The following is a 19,454-nucleotide window of genomic DNA, read 5'->3' as shown; positions in this document are numbered from 1 at the left end:
TACTTATGGGAATATCTAGAAAAAGAAGCACAAGAATCAGAAAACTAAGTCATGATTATTATTGAAATTTCATTTGTGAATAGAATGTCTTGTTTTATGGACAAATATACAGATATATATATGCTTATTTTTTCAATCTGTCAGCAACAGCATCCAAGAATTCAGTAGTGGTAACATATGCAGATCTATCAGTTTTACCCATAGCTAAAGCCAAATCTTTAGTCATTATACGATCAACTTCAACAGTATCAATGGTAGCTTTTTCGAGTTTGTTAGCAAAATCAACAACATCTGGGGTTTCATCCAATTTACCTCTTTGAGCCAAACCTCTAGTCCATGCAAAAATAGAAGCAATTGAGTTGGTAGATGTTTCTTTACCTTGTTGATGTTGTCTGTAATGTCTAGTAACAGTACCATGAGCAGCTTCAGCCTCATATGCTTTACCGTCTGGGGTCATCAAAGCAGAAGTCATCAAACCCAAAGAACCAAAACCTTGAGCAACAATATCAGATTGAACATCACCATCGTAATTCTTAAGAGCCATGACAAATCCACCCTTAGATTTGATCATTTGTGCAACCATATCATCAATCAATCTGTGTTCGTACCATAAACCTTGTTTTTCAAATTCAGCAGCATAATCTTGTTCATAAATTTGTTGGAAAATGTCTTTGAATCTACCATCGTATTTCTTCAAAATGGTGTTTTTAGTAGACATATATAATGGTAAACCTTTAGCTAAAGCCATTTTGAAAGAAGCATGAGCAAATCCAGTGATGGATTCATCAGTATTGTACATGGCTAAACCAACACCTGGACCAGTGTAGTCATAAACTTTTTTAGTTTGAGCTTCACCACCATTTTCTGGAGTGAATCTTAATTCTAATCTACCTGGTTCATTAATAACCAAATCAGTAGCTTTATATTGATCACCAAAAGCATGTCTACCAATGACAATTGGTTTTTCCCAACCTGGAATTAATCTTGGAATACATGGAATAATTATAGATTCTCTGAAAACAGTACCACCAAGAATATTTCTAATAGTACCATTTGGTGAAAGCCACATTTTCTTCAAGTTGAATTCTTTAACTCTGGCTTCATCTGGAGTGATAGTGGCACATTTAACACCAACACCATATTCTTTAATAGCATTAGCAGCATCAATGGTGATTTGATCATTAGTGGCATCACGGGATTGAATACCCAAATCGTAATATTTCAAATCAACATCAAGGTATGGTAAAACTAACTGATCTTTAATTTTTTGCCAAATGATACGAGTCATTTCATCACCATCTAATTCAACAATTGGATTCTTAACTTTAATCTTATCGGCTAAAGAAGATGTGGTGGAGAAACTACGCAATTGTTTCAGTAACATTGCGGTACGTTTAATAGCACTAGCTCTAATCATTTTTTTTTGTTCCAATGAGTTATTAATATGAAAGGAAGGAAAAAGGTGAAGATATTGGTATAAAAGAAGTAAAAGAAGAAGAAGAAGTGTAGAGATATATATTCCCTTGAGGAGGAAAACGAAAAAAATCTGTTGAAAAAAAAAAATTGAAAATTTTTGAAAGAATTAGTCAACGCTTTACCGCGACAAGTTTGTGATCTCCGATACAGGAGATTGGAAATATTCCGGTGACATGGTTTAAAAAAAAACCTTAACTTGATAGTACAAACATCAAATAGGATACTCACGTGTGTGAGGCTGGATTATAATTAGGTGGGTTCTTAAAACTGTGCTTTCTAAAAGAGTATTACATATATGATTCTGATTAACTCCTCAAAGAAAATTATGCATGACATTAATTTGTCTCATTTCTTTGTTGTAAAAAAATAAAATTTAATCTTTTTTCGTGAAATCTTGCAACCAATTTTTTTTTTATTTATTTTTGGTTCTACTTTAATTTTAACCGTAGATACAAGAATGAATCAAGAATTGGACTTGGACCTGCCATATATTTGTTGTGGGATATGCTTTAAAGATTATAATGAACTAAAGGGTTCAACGAGAAAACTATTACTTACTTCTTGTGCTCATATAACATGTGATAACCATGTTAAATCGCGTATGTTAACCGTGAGACAAACATCCGCTGGATTAGATAAACAAGTATACTAATGGTTAAACTAGTGACTGTGGAACTGTATCTCAATGCAAATGACGAATCTTCTGACTGCCCTGTGTGTGGAACAACTGGTATTTCTACTGTGCCAATTAATACTGCTTTACCAGAGGAATTGAAAACATTCTTTATCCCCACTCCACAACAAATTGATCTATTAAACAGTTCAGGAAAATTCCAGTATTGTGCATTGATGGACAGAATCAATCATTACAAATCCACCATCACAAAGTTGAATGACAAAATTAAAAAACAAAAAGAATTCCTATATGCTGCAAAAGAAGAAATTACTCACCTTAGTAAATACAAATCAAAAGTCGAAGAACTAAACCAAGAAATCGAGTCACTTAAAAATCAACTAAATGAACGTGATCGACCAGAAACATTTGATCTTTCTAATGAAGACGGTGATAGTGAATTGGATTTACACCAACATCTTGGTCACCACAACAATCTTAATAACAATTTCTTACCACAACGATCACCACCAATAACATCACCCACTGCTATTACAAGCACTCCTACTGCACTGCACACGTTTATTGAGAAAGTCCATAAACAATCGTCACAAAGAGTGATTCCCACCTCTAGGAGTAATAACAATTTAAAACCAGCACAAAGTCGAAGGCATTCAGAAGTGCAACATAAACCCTCTTTTTTTGCTGAATCCACAAAAATCGGGGAAATCAATTCCAATAGTCATTCATCCAGTGGAAGTTCTCATGGATCATCAACAAACAGTCTAAATCGGTTCAATTACAACAAACCTTCAAGAGCACGACCTTCAACTAGTCAAATTGCATCAAGAATAACAGCCAATATGAAAGTAGGTTCCCCAATAGGTACTGGAGGTACAGTATCTGGAGACTTTAGACCAAAGAAAATATCACGAATATCCAAGACTCCAACATTAACAAGAGCTTCACGTCGTGTCAGCGAATCTTCACCTTATTTTGGAACTTCTTCTCATTCAAAATTTAAACATTAATTATAGGATATATGTATTTCTGTTTTTGTTTTAATGTAATATAACCTCTTAGGTAGGGAATAAACTTGTATACACATGGCCACTTCAGTTGATACTCGAAACAGTGAAGCTAAATGTTTTGAACAAAGTACACGCACAAAAGATGAGTATAAATTGATTGATTAATTCTCTGTGTTTAGTTTTCTTCATTTTTTTTTATTATTTTTTTTTTCTGGTCATTCTCTAGGATTGACTTTTAATAATCAGATAACATTTAGCATTACATTTCAGTCAAGAGGTACTTTTGTTTGGAAATTGATATATCAACAATAAAGAAGAATACGTTTATCATAGAAAGAATAAACTATAATTCTTTCTAAGTCGTTTGTATTTATTCATAGACATATTTTTCTTTATTGGTTATACACACTTTGTTTTTATTCTAGTCTTCTTAGAAGCTTCAAACAAAAAAGAACTTCCTTGATTTACTTTTACAATTTTTTTTTTGTTTGAACTTACTGTGTATATATATACATATCTAACTGATTGTTATCTATTTATATATATATGCATAAAGACGAGATATAGCTGAAATTTATCGGAGTTGAATTATTACATTTGTTTTTCACATTTGATATTTCAAATATTATATCCATCAACCATCACTGTTACAGTACGTTACTGAATCCAAAATAGACACCAGTACACGACCACTAAGAAATCATAATTGCACCCTAGCAAGAAGCAAAAAAAAAAAACAAAGAGAAATTGAGACAACCACTATTTTGAGATATATCAAAATGTCCTATTATCGTCCCAACTACAATCAAAATGGACGTCACAACAGCAATACTACTAATAATAACAACAACAATAACAACAAGAATTACTCTTATGATGATTATTCTGAATCTGAATACGAAGAGTATCCTGAACGTGGATATAATGCTGACGAATTTGCATCCCTTTTGAGTGGATTACGAAATACCACTCGTGCCATTCAGAACATCACTGATTACTGTGCAGAATATATTGATTTTGCTACTCCTATTTCTGAGGACATAAAGCGACATATTCTTAAAACAAATCCAGACTATAAATTGGCAGGGTTTTATCTTATCGATTATCTTGTCAAGACTATAGATCAACCTTATACAGCATTGTTTTCTAAAGACTTGTTGAAACTATTTGTAGATACTTATGGTGTTGTTAATGATAATGTTAGAAAAAAATTGATTGATCTTTTCATTATTTGGGAGAATCCAAGTGCTCCAAGATTTCCATCCAATGTATTGGTTAGATTACGAAAATGTATTATTTCTGTGACAAATAATCCAGATATTATTGACGAAACCAAAGAAGGTATATCAAGTCAAGTCCTCGTGCGAGATTTGAAAGCTCATAATAAATGTATAACCGAAAGAGATAAAGATCTTGATTTGTTTAAACAACATCCATTAGCTGAATTTTTTATTGGTGAAGATTGGGAAAAATTTGAAAAAGTGAAAACAGACAACTATGCATTAACTGCAGAAATAAATGGGATTTTTGATCAAATGGAGGGATTGGGTATTAGTACAACTATTGATCAGGGTCAACGTAATACGAGTCTTTTCAATGAGCAAGCAGAAGAGATTTTTGATCAAGTGATGAAAGTTAAAAAGGAACAAGATAGACAAAGCATTCAATGGAAAACTTTTAAACAAGAGATTGGCCTACTATTGTTCGAGAGAAAGCAAGAATATGAAAAACAAAAAATTAAAAAAGCTCGAAAGAATGTTGGCATTAGATATCTTAAGAATAATTATCATGAAATTGATCCAAATCCAGTCGGATCTTTTTTCCTGAATGTGTTAGACGATTCTGATGAGTTCAAGGAAGCAGTGAAAAAATTTGGTAAACCTATTAAATTCACTGATGAAGATTTGTTATTTGTTCATGAAGAAGATCAAGTCGATAACTATGAACCTGGATCCGACACAGGTGAAAGCAATGCCCTTATTGCTTTTCAAAATGAACCCAGTAGTAATTCATTGGGACTTGCTATTGACTTTGGTATTTTCAATGAAACTGATGATCCTGGAATTGAAGATAATATCCCAGCTGGTTCATCAGAGGATAATAACCGTGAATTAGCATTGGTTAGAGGAGATGGAAATACTGAGACAGCGGTTGCACAAGAGAATATGTCAAAAGTTGGTGAATTACAGTCGAGTTACAATAGTTCCAAACAGAACCAATCTGAATTACTTGATACCCTGGAGCTTCTTGAAAGATTCAAAAATAAATACCAAGTGAAAGATTCATCAAATGAAAAATTATTGACATCTAGTAGAGAACAGGTGCAGCAACCTCGTGATAATGAATATGGTCAACAACTACTGCAATTGCAGAATATAAATGGAGAAGGAAATACATCAACAGAGACAAATACCAAGAGATTGGATTCAAGTTCTATTATATCAACCCTTGAAGAGATTAGAAACAAGTACTTGACTCCAGCTTCTAACAATGGGAAAATCGATGAGACAGAGAGATCTCCAGTTGATAATGGCACACAATCAGTTAATACTAGCTCTATTAGTAACGTGAATGATGGAATGATGGTTGATGAAAGTCAAGAAGAACCTGTAGTAAGAACTGAAAAACAAGGTGAAAATAGAATTAGAAATTCTTCTCCATCAATCGCCCATACCCTGAATGCATCGCAAACAATAGCAACACATTCTACTACTCCAAAATCAGCTCCAATTCAATCAACAACCAATTTCGAAGATCAACATCAAAAACCAATACCGTCAACAACCAGAAGACCAAGTTTTTCATACATGGAGAAGTATGGTAATGCCAAACATCAACAGCTGGTCCGTACAAGTGAAACACTGAACCAACAAACTTTTGAAGACTCTACTTCCACTACATTATTACCACCGAGACAACCACAGCCACAATCACTGTTAGTAAGAAAGCATCCCGATCAACAGCAACAAAAATCACCACAACTACGTAGCCCAAATGAACCCTTTGTTCCACTACACAGTACGACTACGGGTTCCACCATAGCACCTGGAAATAGTGAACATTTGTCAATTTCTACACAACAGGAACCTCGACCATGGTCTCCTGTTCCACCTACAATTTCTCAATCACAGTCCGATCAAAACAAACAATTAAAGGTAAACGTATCGTTAGACATCACATCGCATAATAATAACCCGATTTCCAACAACAGTCCACAATCAAGCGTGGATGTACTGAATGAAATGACAACCAATAAAAATTCACCATCATTAGCACTGGAAGGTCCTACAAATACAGAAGTGTCTACAACATCATCCTCGACGACAAAGAAGCTAAGAATAAGTGATTATAAACAACAAAAGTCGCTTTCACCAACTATTAGAGTACCGTCACTGGCCAAAGAAAAGTCCATTTCATCTCCTACAGAACAAGCTACTTCACGCCCTCTGTTGGATTCAACTAGACATTCACATTCATATGGAGGTTTGGCCATTCCTAGACGTAAATCAAGTTTGAAGAGACCAAGTGACTCCAATATTTCATCGTCAAAACCTTCAAAGCTGGTTAGATTTGAGTAATTCTTGAAAATATCTATTGCTAATAACAAATAGTTACTTGTTGGATAATCTTGCTATTTATAAATCACTGCATAATCATCATCATCATCTCATTTGTATATGTACACCTCTCTACATTATTTATACTTGTCATAATAATAAAAGTATTGAATATATATTTCAAACTAGAATGCAAATACTAATAGCAATAAAATATAAAAAAAATTTAAAAGTAAATCAAGATTCAAAACATCCCTAAAACAAACTCTTGTATTACTTTCTGATAAAGAAACCTTGGTGGATTATATAATAATAATAATAATAATAATAATAATAATAATAATAATGAATAAACAAATTTTTTAAAATTATTCATTTATTTAATCAATCATTTATTCAGTTTGGTTAAAAGCACCAGATTTCTTCAATTGCCACCAAGAAGTCAAGAATGGGAAAGCAAAGAAGAATCCCATAACACCCCAGTAGTAAACAGCAAATGGAATGAATTTTCTGTTTTGAACTTTGAATGGCAAGTTAGTGTAAACACCTTCTTTGGCATGACCATAAACAAGAGTATTCATGTCCAATTTTTTGGAAGAAACTTGGAAGTTTCTTCTGGTGATGATTCTAGATGGAATAGTTCTGGTAGATCTTAAAGCAGATTGAGCAAACATTGTGATTAGGGTTTAAAATGATGTAATAATTGTAAGTCGTAGTAGTCGTATGATATTGTTAATTTTTTTTTTCTTCTGTCTTTCTCTCATTGAGATCTTTATTGGATTTCTTTTGTTACGGGCTATGATTGATTGAATATTAACTATGGTCGTGTACATGATAACGAAAAAACTGAAAATATAGCAGAACCAATAAAATCTCATTGGTTAAACATCAATTGGTGGATTACACGCGCGAGTACAATATGAGCTGATTTTGTATGGCTAATAGAAAACTTAACCCAAGAACCAAAGAGAGAGACAGAGGAAAGAAAAAAAAAAAAACTAAGAGAAAATCATCAACTGTTCTTAAAACAACACTCCATCACAACTAACCTCATATTTACATATTCATAATGGCTATTGCTCCAATTACTGGTACTTTGAAAAGAAAAATCATAACTGATATCTCCCTTGGTTTCGTCGCTGGTTTCGGTTTGGCTTTCTTATACTGGGAAGTTGAACACAAACCACTTATTGTTAAAAGAGATGCTTACTATGCTCAATTAAAGAAACAAAAGGAAATTGAAGAAAGTGCTTAAATATTAAAAGAAATGTGATTATTATCATTCATATTCATTAACTAAAATGATTTATATGTGTGTTTTTTGCAATGAACAATTTATTCAACATTTTTTTTATATATATATTTTTACAAGCTATATTATCTGATTAGCCTTATGAAATTACAGGATTAAGATTTCCTTTCCCCTTTGTTTTTTTTTTATTTGCATTCATATTCTCCAAATTTATTATTGTTATATAATTATTCTTTAATTTTGATATTAGGTATATTTGACAAAAAAAGAATACATATATCTATCTTAAAAAAAAAGCTTCACAAATTATTCATCATATTGTTTTACTCTGACATGAATTTCCAAAGCTTGTTACTATTGACAATACCATTGGTCAAGACAATGAGTTTCTTGGATTTGCCTTGTTTCTTAAACCTCTCCTGTAAGTATTTGAAACATGTTATTTCACTTCTAGTAATACCACCAATAATTACAATCACAAGGTATTCTGACTTGTCATCATTCACTTTCTCTAGATTCAAATCAACAGTGTCACCAGCAAACATGGTATTAACGCCTAAATTATCCCAATTTGGTCTTCTCTTGAGGTTGTTGACCGGTTTATACTTTAAGAAATCCCTAAAGTATAAAGATTCGACAAAACGATAAAGCAATGGAACCGTATTTCCTGGTAATGCAAATGACGGATTTGGGTATAAATCTAATAAATTTGTCAGTTCATTTGTACCACTTTCATTCATGTCCTGTTGTTCTGCATCTTCATCCTCAAATGGATGCAAGTTCCAGAATTTATTGATCAAAGTGTAGTTACTTCTAAAAGCATCTCTGCCACCAGATATTCCAATATTCTTATCCTCTTCAATGTCCAATTCATCAGGTATGGCTTTCTTCTTCTGCTTTGTTAAACCTAAACTGCTGAGAAAATCACCAGAAGATTCGTTTATAACTCTAATCATCTTGTAATCAATGAGCTTTTCTAAAGTAATAGAAGCTTCGATTCCATAGTTGTCCTGTAAATCAACAGAGATCCACTCAAGATCTTTACTTGAAATCCCATCATTCAAATAACCTATTAACAAAATTGTAGCAAAAACAAATTCTGATTGATAATTACTATTAGTGAAAAACTTTAAATTAGAAATATGAGCTTTATAATCCATGTCAAATATATCATTCTGAAATGTAAGAAAACTTTCATAGTCTTTATTTATCTTGTCTAGCACCTCTTCTCCGATAATAGTATGTTTTTTTACCAATTCTTCTTGAAGTGACAATGTACCAAGATTTGAAACCAACTGCTTGATGTCACTGATATTAGAATCTTCAACTGAGGTCTTGTTTTGGACTGTTGATGTTTTGAATTGCTGTTGGATATATTTCGCTAACTTATTCAAACGCAACCCGATGGATGAAAAGTTCAAATGTTTCAAATCTTGAGAGTATAATTCATCTTTAGACAAATTCTTATTGATATCTTTACTAGCTAAATGTTCAATAATTTCGAATCTTATGTCAAATAAATCATCTATTATCCCATGATAGTTCAATTGGTTAAACACACATGGTGTAAAATCGAGATTTCTTTCCAAAACAAACCAAATCTGTATTACTGTGAAGGGTATCCAAGTAAAAATCAATTTCCAACTTAGTCATATTTTCATTCAAGAATTCTGGAATTTTCGAATTTTGTAATTGATCAATGAGCAACTTTGCATGAGATCCTTTACCATAGATATTACGTATCTTAAAAAGATGATCATGCTTTTCATCAGTGATACCCATAAACAACAATTTAATCAAAGCATTTTCTAATTGGTTTACTTGCTTAAGTGGCCTTTCAAAATAGTCATCAAATCCAGCAAATTTATTAATCTCTGTAGTCAATATTCCATCAGCATAAATAGGATATGTTGCCCAGTTGAAAAGCTTAATCTTCGATGTAATATTAACCGGCTTTGTATTGATCTCAGGAACCAAGATATTTTCAAAACTGACAATCCCATTAAAAAGTTTGTTTATATGATATATGAATGGTTTCCCCAAGTCTTTAACAACAATATTAAGCTTCAAATTATGCAAATCCAGTTTTGAGTGTATTAGTTTATGCAAGATACTAATGTTCCCGATTGAACCAGTCGGTATCACAACAATCAAACTGGCGTACTTTGTCAAGACCCCGGATGAAACTTCCAATAATTCATTATTCAACCATAATATGTTCTGAAATTTGCCATGCTCTTTTAATTTGGTGAATGTAGTCAAGAAATTTATTAGTGGAGACAATACAGGATCTAAAACAAGCAAGTTATTAGACGTATAAATCTTTGAAAACTGGTCCAACAAGTTTTGTAGTGTCAAGTTATTGAACTCGAGTAATTGATGTGATGGCGATGCAAACTTATCTAATGTCATGGATAGACTAGTTCTGAGAGGTGGCTAAACTGTTGATATTAAAGTTGTGATTTATGATTACAAGTTTTTTTTTTGTTCGACTGTTGTCTCGATTTTTTAGTATCAACAAATGTATTGCAAAAATATTGTATATATACAAAACAACTACAACTTTGCATCTTTCAAATGTTTGTCTTGAAACTTAACCAAGCCTTCTTGTATAAAAGATGCAACTTGTACTCCTTTGTCGCTATAAATCTCACCTTCAAAAAGAACTCTATTGTGGGTTAATTTAGTACATCTATAAGACATATCCATCCATTTAGTCACATCAAAATCATCATCATGGAAATAAATAATATGGTCCAAGGATAAACTTTGATAATTTATGGCACGTTCATCCAAATTTAAATCATTGATACGTAAAATTCTATTCAAAGTACCCAAATATAATCCATCTGTAATATTAGCCAACCCAACATATTGGAAAGATTTATTAAGATTAACCAATGGTTGGTTGAATCCTTGTTCATTGTCAATACCCCATCTAACTAAAGCACTCATTCTGCGTTCAAATACCGGCAATCCCTCTTCTTCTTTGGAAGAGTCTAATTTAAGAAGTTCAGGTGGGAATTTATAATACAACAAAAGATTTGATTCCATATCAGTTACAGGTAAACTATCAATATCATGATCTTTAATCCATTTGTGATTTGGAGTTTGGAAAACAAATGGTTTTTGAGGTGCATTTTCATCATCTTCGTCATCCTCTTCTTCACCCTCGTCAACATCACCATCTTTTGCTCTTTGACGAATCTCAGCATGATAGTCTTCATATTTTTTCATGGCTACTTTATATGAATTTCTTCTGGTTAATGAAATACTTGCTATGTAGATAACAACACCATTTTGAATTCCTTTGACTGATCTATTGCAAAATGAATTACCATCTGAAACCACTTGAACGTCCCATTCAACAGGGATGGTATCACTTCCAGCACGAATGAAATATGAATGCAATGAATGAGGACTAAATTCTGGATCACAAGTTTTCATGGCCACTAATAAAGCTTGTCCTGCTAAATTTCCACCAAATACACCTCGAACTGTTGGGTGTGGTTTTACTAATGGCTTTACCCCCACATATTTGGTATCTGAAACTTTAATCACGTCAAATTCTTTCTGGACGTCTATTGTATCTCCGTTCTTGTAGTTATAAGTAGGCATTACTTGATTGAATAAATTATATATAATGATCTTCAAATTGAAGAAGTGAAGAAACAGGAATAATCTTGAAAGAAGTGATTTTTCTTTTCTTTTTTTTTTACGAAAGGACTTTTCCTTGTGAAAACGAAATGAACTTTTGAATGTGGGGGATAAAAAAATTATCAACAGAACTATGTGTAGGTGCATAACCCCGCTTAAAATAATACCGAGCTACAAGTTTTCAATTATTCCGCTTTTCTTTTTGCAATCATTCTTTATAAATGTCTATGTATATCTATATTCATAATATTAAAACTTTGGTTTATTCTTAATGACAAATAAACGCTCTTGTGACACACTCGCAACATGTACACCATTCTGGGTATAAACTTGACCATAGAATAATACTCTATCATGACTTAATCTAGTCACTTTAAGTGAGTAAATCAAATACTTTGTAGCATCAAATCCGCTATCATGGAAATAAATACTATGATCTAATGACACATCAAATGAACTTTCTACTTCAACTCCCATATTCTCAAAATAATAACGTAGTCTGAACCAATCAGTTACTGCTGCTAATGCAGCGTATTGATAATCCCTTGTCATGCCCACAATCCTTTCATTTTCGTCACCATATCGAATCAAAAAGGAAAAAACATCTCTTGAACATATTTCTGGAAATGATCTCACAGCAATATGTGTATGTGGATTCATGATAATAGTTTTACATTCAGATACATCACGACTAAGTTTTTGATAATAAGGTTCAACTTTTCTTTGGAATTGTAATGATGGTTTACCAGTTTTTTTAATCACTTCAGCATTGGAATTTTTCCTTGTTAAAGAAATATTTGAGGTGAAAACCACTTTTTTATTTTGTAATCCACGAATCATTCTATTAGCAAATGTTCTTCCTGTGCTTGTTTCATCAACTTCCCATTCAATTGGAGTTTCATCACTAACTGCTCTTACAAAATAAGCGTGAACGGAATTAGGTTGGAAACCTTCTGGAACTGATCTAATAGCAACAATCACCGATTGTGCAACTAAATTACCTCCATATACTCCACGGAATTGTCTGCCTTGTTTTTGTAATGGATTAACCCCTCTATATCTATTGTTGTCAATTTGCTTAACACCAAAAACAGTGGAAATGTCCACAGTGCGTAAACTTGAAATATTAGAAACCAGTGTCATTGATTATGAATGTTTAGTTGATTTTTCCTTATGATTATGTGTTTTTTTTTTTGAAAGAATAAATCCCTTTGAGAGATTTGGTCAATTATTTATAGAATTCGATGCGTTTCAAAAAGTAGGTACTCTTCTGCCCTGAATTGGGTTTATTGTCTTTGAGATACTTCCGCGGATTAAATATGATTTTTTATTTTTTTTTTGGGTAGAGAATGCTTTTGCGTCGTGGTAGCACTTTTTTTATTTCACCAGGCGCCGCCACAGCGACATAACATTCTTATTCTACAATTTCACATGTATAGATGTACCATATCACCAATGATTATAGTTTATGTCATTATTTTATTTCATTCTTTATCTGTCTACAAATCATGATCCCTTACATCCGTTATTTTTATCCTGTTTCCTTTAAAAAAAATTCACATTGTATAATGAAGCCGGTATATAAGCCAACCTACTTCCTAAAGCCTCAACTTGCATATCGAATAATGACAATAATAATAATAATAAATAATCACAGTAGATCCAAGTAATCTCCGATGAATTAAATCAAAGTTTTGGTGCTTCAGCAATAAATAATCGTTCCTGAACGATACTTGCAATATGACGACCAGTATCAGAATATACCTCTCCTTCTATTAATGCTCTTCCGTGTGCTAATTTGGATAATCTGATTGTTGTAGTTGACCATTTTGTAATATCAAAATCAGTACCATGGAAAAACACAGTATGATCAAGTGATACATTAAATTTTGGATCTAAATGAATATCCAAGTTTCGTAAAATTTGACCCAAGTCAAGTACATCTGAAATAGCTGCAAGTCCGACAAATTGATAAGGTTGACTGACATTTTTCCACGCATCATTTGTTTCACCCCATTTTACTGAATATGATATCTGATGAGAATGCAATTGTTTAGGATAGTTTTTCACTTCAATGAAAAGTGATGATTGATAATATGTGTCAAGTTCAGCGTTACTGTAAGTTTTAACAGTTTCATCAGGTGGTGTATCGTATGTAAAATCATCTTTAGAACCTGCAGAATTTCTCTTCGTTAAAGAAACAGCAGCAACATAAACGACGTTTCCATGTTGTATACCTTTAACAATTCTATTTGAAAATGATTTCCCATTAGATATGATTTCAACTTCCCATTCAACGGGAATATCTGGATCACCACCACGTATGAAATAACTATGAATCGAATGTGGTGTATATCCAACTGGGGCTGACTCAATACCAACCAAAACTGCTTGAGCACAGAAATTACCTCCATAAACTCCTCTTGTTCTTGGGGTTGGTTTATTCAATGGACGGTTTCCAATATATTTGTTTTTCGCTATTTTCTTCACTCCGTATACTTCTTCCACAGTAAGGTGACTCATGGTATAATTAATAATGATTATAAAGTGTATACAATAACTATTACCAAATTAACTCAAAAAAAAAAATTAAGTTTTGTTTCCAGAAGATCCAAGTTGGGTTATATATTTAACATAAAGTTGGACAAAAGAGTCCAAAAAAAAAAAATAATGAATCACAATTCCTTTGCCGAGGTTCTAATCGTATTATTTTTTTTTTCTCTATCTCTCTTGTTAGCGCTTCTGTGCCCCACATGATTGGAATTTTCCGCCAATAACAAATCCGGAGAAGCTCATTGGACTACAATTGATAAACACTAACCATCTATTAAATTTGAATATATAATGCCAATTATATACTATAACTTAGCACCAGCTTCAAGACCATTAAGTTGAACTAAACCTTCTTGCACAAATGAAGCAACTTGTACACCTTTGTGATTGTAAATTTGCCCTTCGAAAAGAACTCTGTTATGTGAGAATCTTATACATCTGCATGTAAATGAGTTCCATTGTCCCACATCAAGATCTTCATCATGGAAATACATTGAATGATCTAACGAAACTGAAAAATAATGAACAAGTTGAGTGTGATCAGCATCGTCAACTCGTAATATTCTTAATAATCTATTCAAATAAACGGCATCAGTTAAAGCAGCCATACCAACATATTGATATTCCGAGTTCAAGTTAACTAATGGTTGGTGATGACCATCTTCATTATTAATCCCCCATTTAAAATACCAACTCAATTTTCTATCAGCAGCAGGTCTTGCTTCTTCTTCTTTCGACGCTTCTAATGAAACGACTTCTGGGAAAAATTTATGATAAATTAAAAGAGAAGAAGATGGATTAGCAACAGGAAGATCCTCTATCTTGTGTTTATCAAACCATTCGTGTCTTTTTGCTTGAAATTCAAATGGCTTAACTCCGGTAGCCTCTTCAGTTTTCTTTGCAGAATTTTTCTTTGTTAAAGAAGCACTGGCTGTGTATACCAATTCACCTGCTTGAAATGCTTGTAAAGATCTATTGGCAAAATTTCTACCATTTGATGTTTCTTCAACTCTCCATTCTAAAGGTTCTTTATCATTGACAGCTTTAATGAAATATGAATGGAACAGGTGTGGTCTAAATTCTTCAGGACAAGATCTGATGGCAACCAATAATGCTTGTCCAGCTATATACCCACCATATGCACCTCTTGAACGTCTATCTGGTTTCGGTATTGGACGTTTGCCACGATATAAATTGATACCTATTTTTTCAACTCCGAATTCTGATTCCAAGTCAATCGCTTGATTCTGTGGGTAATTTGCTTCTGAAATATTTTCAATCATGAGTTGCTTATAATATAAATGTAATGAATAATTAAAAAGATTAGTGAAATCTATAAAGAATTGAAAAGAAGATAAGAATGAATTAAAAAAAAAAAAAATACAAGGAATGATAAGCTTTTTATATATCTGACGGAAAAATAATATGAAAATCGCAGAGAGATGGTTTATCCAGCGGAAGATGATTTTGTTTGAGTCTGTAACAACAAATTTTCACATGTAGCAAACAACAATATGCACACTCCCAAAAGAAATATTTCCTAACCAAGCCGTGTTTCATAATGGGAAACTGATGTAATATACGATGGGTAACAACGGTAATCTGTGACATATTACCTTGTTCTTGTCGGAGTATTTTTCAAAAACTTTATTATTTCTGTTTTGGAAAATCGCCTGTGATACATTTGTGTCAGTTATTCTTGGAAACAGTACTACCCGATAAGTTCTAATGTTTCCCTAGAGAATTATTTCATTTTACGCTGGAAAGACATCAGGTTTGAAGTAGCCATCATAAAGAAACTAGAACTTGTACTACTAGTGTTGTGAAATGACTATGCCGCGGCTCATTTAGTACGATATCACAGATATTTATACGCGCGATCTAAAGCTATCAGAACTGTTCTATTACAAAACACTATGAAACACTGTCAATCCTTCTTGAATAACAGTAGCAATACATTTATGTTTCTCATTGAAAATATAACCACGAACCATGCATCTATTATTAGATAATCTTTTCATTTGATAAGTAAATGTCAACCAGTCTTTACAAATATCAAAACCAGATTCATCATCTTCTGAAGTGCTATGAAAATAAATATGATGATCCAAACTCATTGCGTTATAGTGTACAATTTGATGGACATTAAGACTACGTCTCATTATATGAGTGGCATCTGTAGATGGATCATATGTACCATCAACCTGTAAGGAACGTGCAAAAGGAAGATGTAAAACTCTAGCCATGGTGGTAAGAAATGCAGAATCAGATAAATCCGTCAAACCAACAAGATTATACATGGGATCTCTAAATGATTGAGTATCTCGTGGTCTTAATATATTTTTCTCCAATGTATGAATTGTACCTTGAGCATCAGGAAATGGCTCCACGATAGTATCATATCTTGCATTAGGTTGAGGCTGATTACTTATTCCACTAAATACTGTCACCCACCTTTCTGCTGGTGCTTGTTTATCTTCTTCTGGGCATTCTCTATAATCAATAAGTTCTTTCCCAAATGCATTTCTAACAAAATCTGTATGTTGAACTTGATATAATTCATCTGGGTTGGGATACTTCAATTGGATTTTAGGTACTGGGGGACTAACATCAAAATCATGGACAGGTTTGCTATTAGGTCTTCTCAAAGTTACCAAACACGTCAAACGATGTCTCCCCTTTTGTTTGGCAATAACATATCGTTTACTTATATTTTCATCATCATACAATTTTTCAACTGTATAATCCATGGGAACTTTGGCATTTCCTGCTCCAATAAAATACAGATGGTATGAATCAGGTACGAAAACTTTATTTGTTTTTTCATCTCTTGTAGATTCAATACCTACTAATAAAGATTGTGCCATCATATGTCCTCCATAAACACCTCTTGCGCCTTGTATTGGTAATCGTAATGGATGTGCTCCCACATAATGAGTGTCGTCTATTTTGATTACTCTCAAAGCTTCTTCAAAGTCCGGAAACGGGTTCGGACCAGCCGATAATTCAAACATTTATAACCTGGAATAAAGTAGATTCTAAACTATAATGACTATTTTAATTTAAAAGGTGACTATAGTTGTGAATCGAGTAATGTTGAAAAAGTCTATGCTATATATAGTGGTCGGTGCCCCACATTGCTAGTACCAACTTTTTTCTTTGGTGCAGATTCTTTTTTTTTTTTTTTTTGTTTTTGTGGTGAATTAGTTTACTCCTCTTTTCAGGTGGGTTTTCCGTACTGGATCCGGCGGAGAGATTTCCAAAATTGGTGCTATTTTGCGGCGAGTATAGATTATTGACTTCTATGAGTTTTGCAACCCGCGGTTGCACTTTCATGTGAATTTCAATGGTTAGTTATCTGTTTGTAAGTTGACAGTGATAACAATTATAATCTTTGTGAATTGCTTACAAGACTACTCCTATTAAATGAAAAAGAGCTGTAAGTTGTTTCATGAGGAAGAATGGGACCATACCGTTTGCAGAACCAAGTCCGTCCCATAAACCCAAGATTGCATGCTAGGGGGAAAAAAATTATTGAACTAAATCTTCAGTCTAAAAACAGAAAACAGAAAAAAAAAAATTTGTGTCGTGATGGGTCGAGAAATGTTACATGATACAACCCAATGCAACGACCAACTATAACAGCCTATAGAAGTATAGACGATCTAAGACAGCTCAAAAAATGGTTTTACAAATATAATGATGGTGAAGATAATAGATTGAAAGCGGTACAAAAAGTTAAAGGATTAGCAATAAGAGGAAAACTTCCACATGGAGTTGAAGCGACTTCATTTTTAACAACAATGGTTTTGAATGATAATGAACAAGGACAAATAGACTCAAACACTTTACAATTATCATATACAATGGCATTAATTAGATTTGTGAATGGTTTGTTGGATCCATTTCAACAATCCAATTATGCTATTCCTATGCATTTGTTAGCCAAACAATTGAATCTACCAACTTATTTTGTTGAATTAAGACATATGGGGACTCATGAAAGTTTACCGAGTTTAGATATCTTGAGAATTACATGTGCTAATGCATTAAATTGGTTATATGAAAACTTTTGGAATAATATAAAAGATGTGGATGAAGAACTGGGTGCAACGTTGAAAGATCCGTTAAGGGAAGCATTGAATTTAAGAGTAAAAGAAATTGACACCATGTTGGAAAAATATCAGGTGTATAACAATCTTAAAATGTTCAAGAAAATACGTAAACAAGATTTGGATAAAGTCTATGACATTGATAATACAGAAGATGAAAGTGCAGTCAAGTATAATAAATGCATGGAGAATTTAGTAAATTTTTCAAGTGAAGATATGAAGTTACTAGTGGATATCTTGTTGTATAAGAATTATTTGATTTATCCTTCATTGAAAGTCAAAGATAAAAAATCAAAGTTTAATCCTTTGGTTGTCAAGTTGTATAAACCGTTGTTGGACAGGTTAGGGATACAGTGCAAGATAGAGTGTTTTGATCAAATCATAATTATAATGGAAAACAGGACCAAAGATCCATTGGAAGCAAAATTGCATAAAAAACTAGGGTTTGCTGAATTAACACATCATGATGAAATAATCCAGTTGGTAGAGTGGCTGGTGTATTTTGGTCAAGAGCTTATCGCATCAGAAACTATTCCAGAACAATTTGATAACAAAGAATCACTCATTAAAAAGATTTTGGATAACTTGCAACCAATAGAGAAAAAGATACCTGAATCCATACTTCCTACGTTTTCAAGTGGCCTTGATAGATTACTAGAAGCTATTTCAAAAGAAGAAATTCTGCAAAGCTTAGTTGAAAGATTATCTGACTGGATAAAACTGATTAGAAACTTACAGTCTACTAAAAAGACATATGAGTTACCACCCTCGTTGGATGATCTACTTGGTTCAACAGTATCTCTGTCTTCTAAACGACCATTGGAAGATAAGCCTAACCAGTATTCAGATACAAAGAAACGACACTTACCAAAAAACAATGAACTTTTCCTATTGACACCTCATGAAAATTGGAAACCAACACCATTTGGCACATGTGTATAGAATAATAGACATTAATGATTAACATCACACTCTTATCTAATCAGCAGCTCTGTCTATATTTTTTTAGCAGGTCGACACTACGTATTACATCACATCACACGCTCGTAGCACCAGTACCACGACAAAGAAAGAAAAAAAAAAATATCACAAATTTGTTAGCAAAGATAAAATCAGGTTGTGGGATTCTGTTCTCACTCACTTTCTCTATCCAACCAGCAAAATTGCACACCTTGGTAACCAACCAAAAAAAAGAAAGCCCAC

At 32.9% G+C, this 19,454-nt stretch overlaps 13 protein-coding genes across 13 annotated transcripts; 4 read left to right on the top strand and 9 right to left on the bottom strand. All coding sequences in view use genetic code 12, as the record gives it.

Moving 5' to 3' along the window:
* Positions 1-124: 124 nt before the first annotated feature.
* On the bottom strand, positions 125-1,417 carry IDP1 (isocitrate dehydrogenase (NADP(+)); the record flags this gene model as incomplete). The annotated part of the gene is made up of 1 exon (XM_002547169.1): positions 125-1,417. One exon carries the CDS (start codon positions 1,415-1,417, stop codon positions 125-127), a length of 1,293 nt encoding a protein of 430 aa, XP_002547215.1.
* A 710-nt stretch (positions 1,418-2,127) lies between these two features.
* CTRG_01520 (SUMO ligase) lies at positions 2,128-3,120 on the top strand (the record flags this gene model as incomplete). The annotated part of the gene is made up of 1 exon (XM_002547168.1): positions 2,128-3,120. One exon carries the CDS (start codon positions 2,128-2,130, stop codon positions 3,118-3,120), a length of 993 nt encoding a protein of 330 aa, XP_002547214.1.
* Positions 3,121-3,899: 779 nt separating this feature from the next.
* CTRG_01519 (uncharacterized protein) lies at positions 3,900-6,698 on the top strand (the record flags this gene model as incomplete). Its single annotated transcript, XM_002547167.1, has 1 exon — positions 3,900-6,698. The coding sequence occupies one exon, from the start codon at positions 3,900-3,902 to the stop codon at positions 6,696-6,698; it is 2,799 nt and encodes a 932-aa protein (XP_002547213.1).
* A 371-nt stretch (positions 6,699-7,069) lies between these two features.
* On the bottom strand, positions 7,070-7,351 carry COX8 (cytochrome c oxidase subunit VIII; the record flags this gene model as incomplete). Its single annotated transcript, XM_002547166.1, has 1 exon — positions 7,070-7,351. One exon carries the CDS (start codon positions 7,349-7,351, stop codon positions 7,070-7,072), a length of 282 nt encoding a protein of 93 aa, XP_002547212.1.
* A 395-nt stretch (positions 7,352-7,746) lies between these two features.
* On the top strand, positions 7,747-7,932 carry COX9 (cytochrome c oxidase subunit VIIa; the record flags this gene model as incomplete). Its single annotated transcript, XM_002547165.1, has 1 exon — positions 7,747-7,932. The coding sequence occupies one exon, from the start codon at positions 7,747-7,749 to the stop codon at positions 7,930-7,932; it is 186 nt and encodes a 61-aa protein (XP_002547211.1).
* Positions 7,933-8,252: 320 nt separating this feature from the next.
* Positions 8,253-9,089, bottom strand: CTRG_01516 (uncharacterized protein; the record flags this gene model as incomplete). The annotated part of the gene is made up of 1 exon (XM_002547164.1): positions 8,253-9,089. One exon carries the CDS (start codon positions 9,087-9,089, stop codon positions 8,253-8,255), a length of 837 nt encoding a protein of 278 aa, XP_002547210.1.
* A 391-nt stretch (positions 9,090-9,480) lies between these two features.
* On the bottom strand, positions 9,481-10,341 carry VPS33 (tethering complex ATP-binding subunit; the record flags this gene model as incomplete). The annotated part of the gene is made up of 1 exon (XM_002547163.1): positions 9,481-10,341. The coding sequence occupies one exon, from the start codon at positions 10,339-10,341 to the stop codon at positions 9,481-9,483; it is 861 nt and encodes a 286-aa protein (XP_002547209.1).
* Positions 10,342-10,485: 144 nt separating this feature from the next.
* TES15 (Tes15p) lies at positions 10,486-11,733 on the bottom strand (the record flags this gene model as incomplete). The annotated part of the gene is made up of 1 exon (XM_002547162.1): positions 10,486-11,733. One exon carries the CDS (start codon positions 11,731-11,733, stop codon positions 10,486-10,488), a length of 1,248 nt encoding a protein of 415 aa, XP_002547208.1.
* A 102-nt stretch (positions 11,734-11,835) lies between these two features.
* Positions 11,836-12,729, bottom strand: CTRG_01513 (uncharacterized protein; the record flags this gene model as incomplete). Its single annotated transcript, XM_002547161.1, has 1 exon — positions 11,836-12,729. One exon carries the CDS (start codon positions 12,727-12,729, stop codon positions 11,836-11,838), a length of 894 nt encoding a protein of 297 aa, XP_002547207.1.
* A 543-nt stretch (positions 12,730-13,272) lies between these two features.
* Positions 13,273-14,109, bottom strand: TES1 (Tes1p; the record flags this gene model as incomplete). The annotated part of the gene is made up of 1 exon (XM_002547160.1): positions 13,273-14,109. The coding sequence occupies one exon, from the start codon at positions 14,107-14,109 to the stop codon at positions 13,273-13,275; it is 837 nt and encodes a 278-aa protein (XP_002547206.1).
* A 335-nt stretch (positions 14,110-14,444) lies between these two features.
* CTRG_01511 (uncharacterized protein) lies at positions 14,445-15,422 on the bottom strand (the record flags this gene model as incomplete). The annotated part of the gene is made up of 1 exon (XM_002547159.1): positions 14,445-15,422. One exon carries the CDS (start codon positions 15,420-15,422, stop codon positions 14,445-14,447), a length of 978 nt encoding a protein of 325 aa, XP_002547205.1.
* A 621-nt stretch (positions 15,423-16,043) lies between these two features.
* Positions 16,044-17,153, bottom strand: CTRG_01510 (uncharacterized protein; the record flags this gene model as incomplete). The annotated part of the gene is made up of 1 exon (XM_002547158.1): positions 16,044-17,153. One exon carries the CDS (start codon positions 17,151-17,153, stop codon positions 16,044-16,046), a length of 1,110 nt encoding a protein of 369 aa, XP_002547204.1.
* Positions 17,154-17,762: 609 nt separating this feature from the next.
* LAS1 (rRNA-processing protein) lies at positions 17,763-19,193 on the top strand (the record flags this gene model as incomplete). The annotated part of the gene is made up of 1 exon (XM_002547157.1): positions 17,763-19,193. One exon carries the CDS (start codon positions 17,763-17,765, stop codon positions 19,191-19,193), a length of 1,431 nt encoding a protein of 476 aa, XP_002547203.1.
* Positions 19,194-19,454: the final 261 nt, after the last annotated feature.

Source organism: Candida tropicalis (assembly GCF_000006335.3).
Source record: "Candida tropicalis MYA-3404 genomic scaffold supercont3.2, whole genome shotgun sequence".
Classification (NCBI taxonomy): domain Eukaryota; kingdom Fungi; phylum Ascomycota; class Pichiomycetes; order Serinales; family Debaryomycetaceae; genus Candida; species Candida tropicalis.
This window is presented reverse-complemented; position numbering and strand designations above follow the sequence as displayed.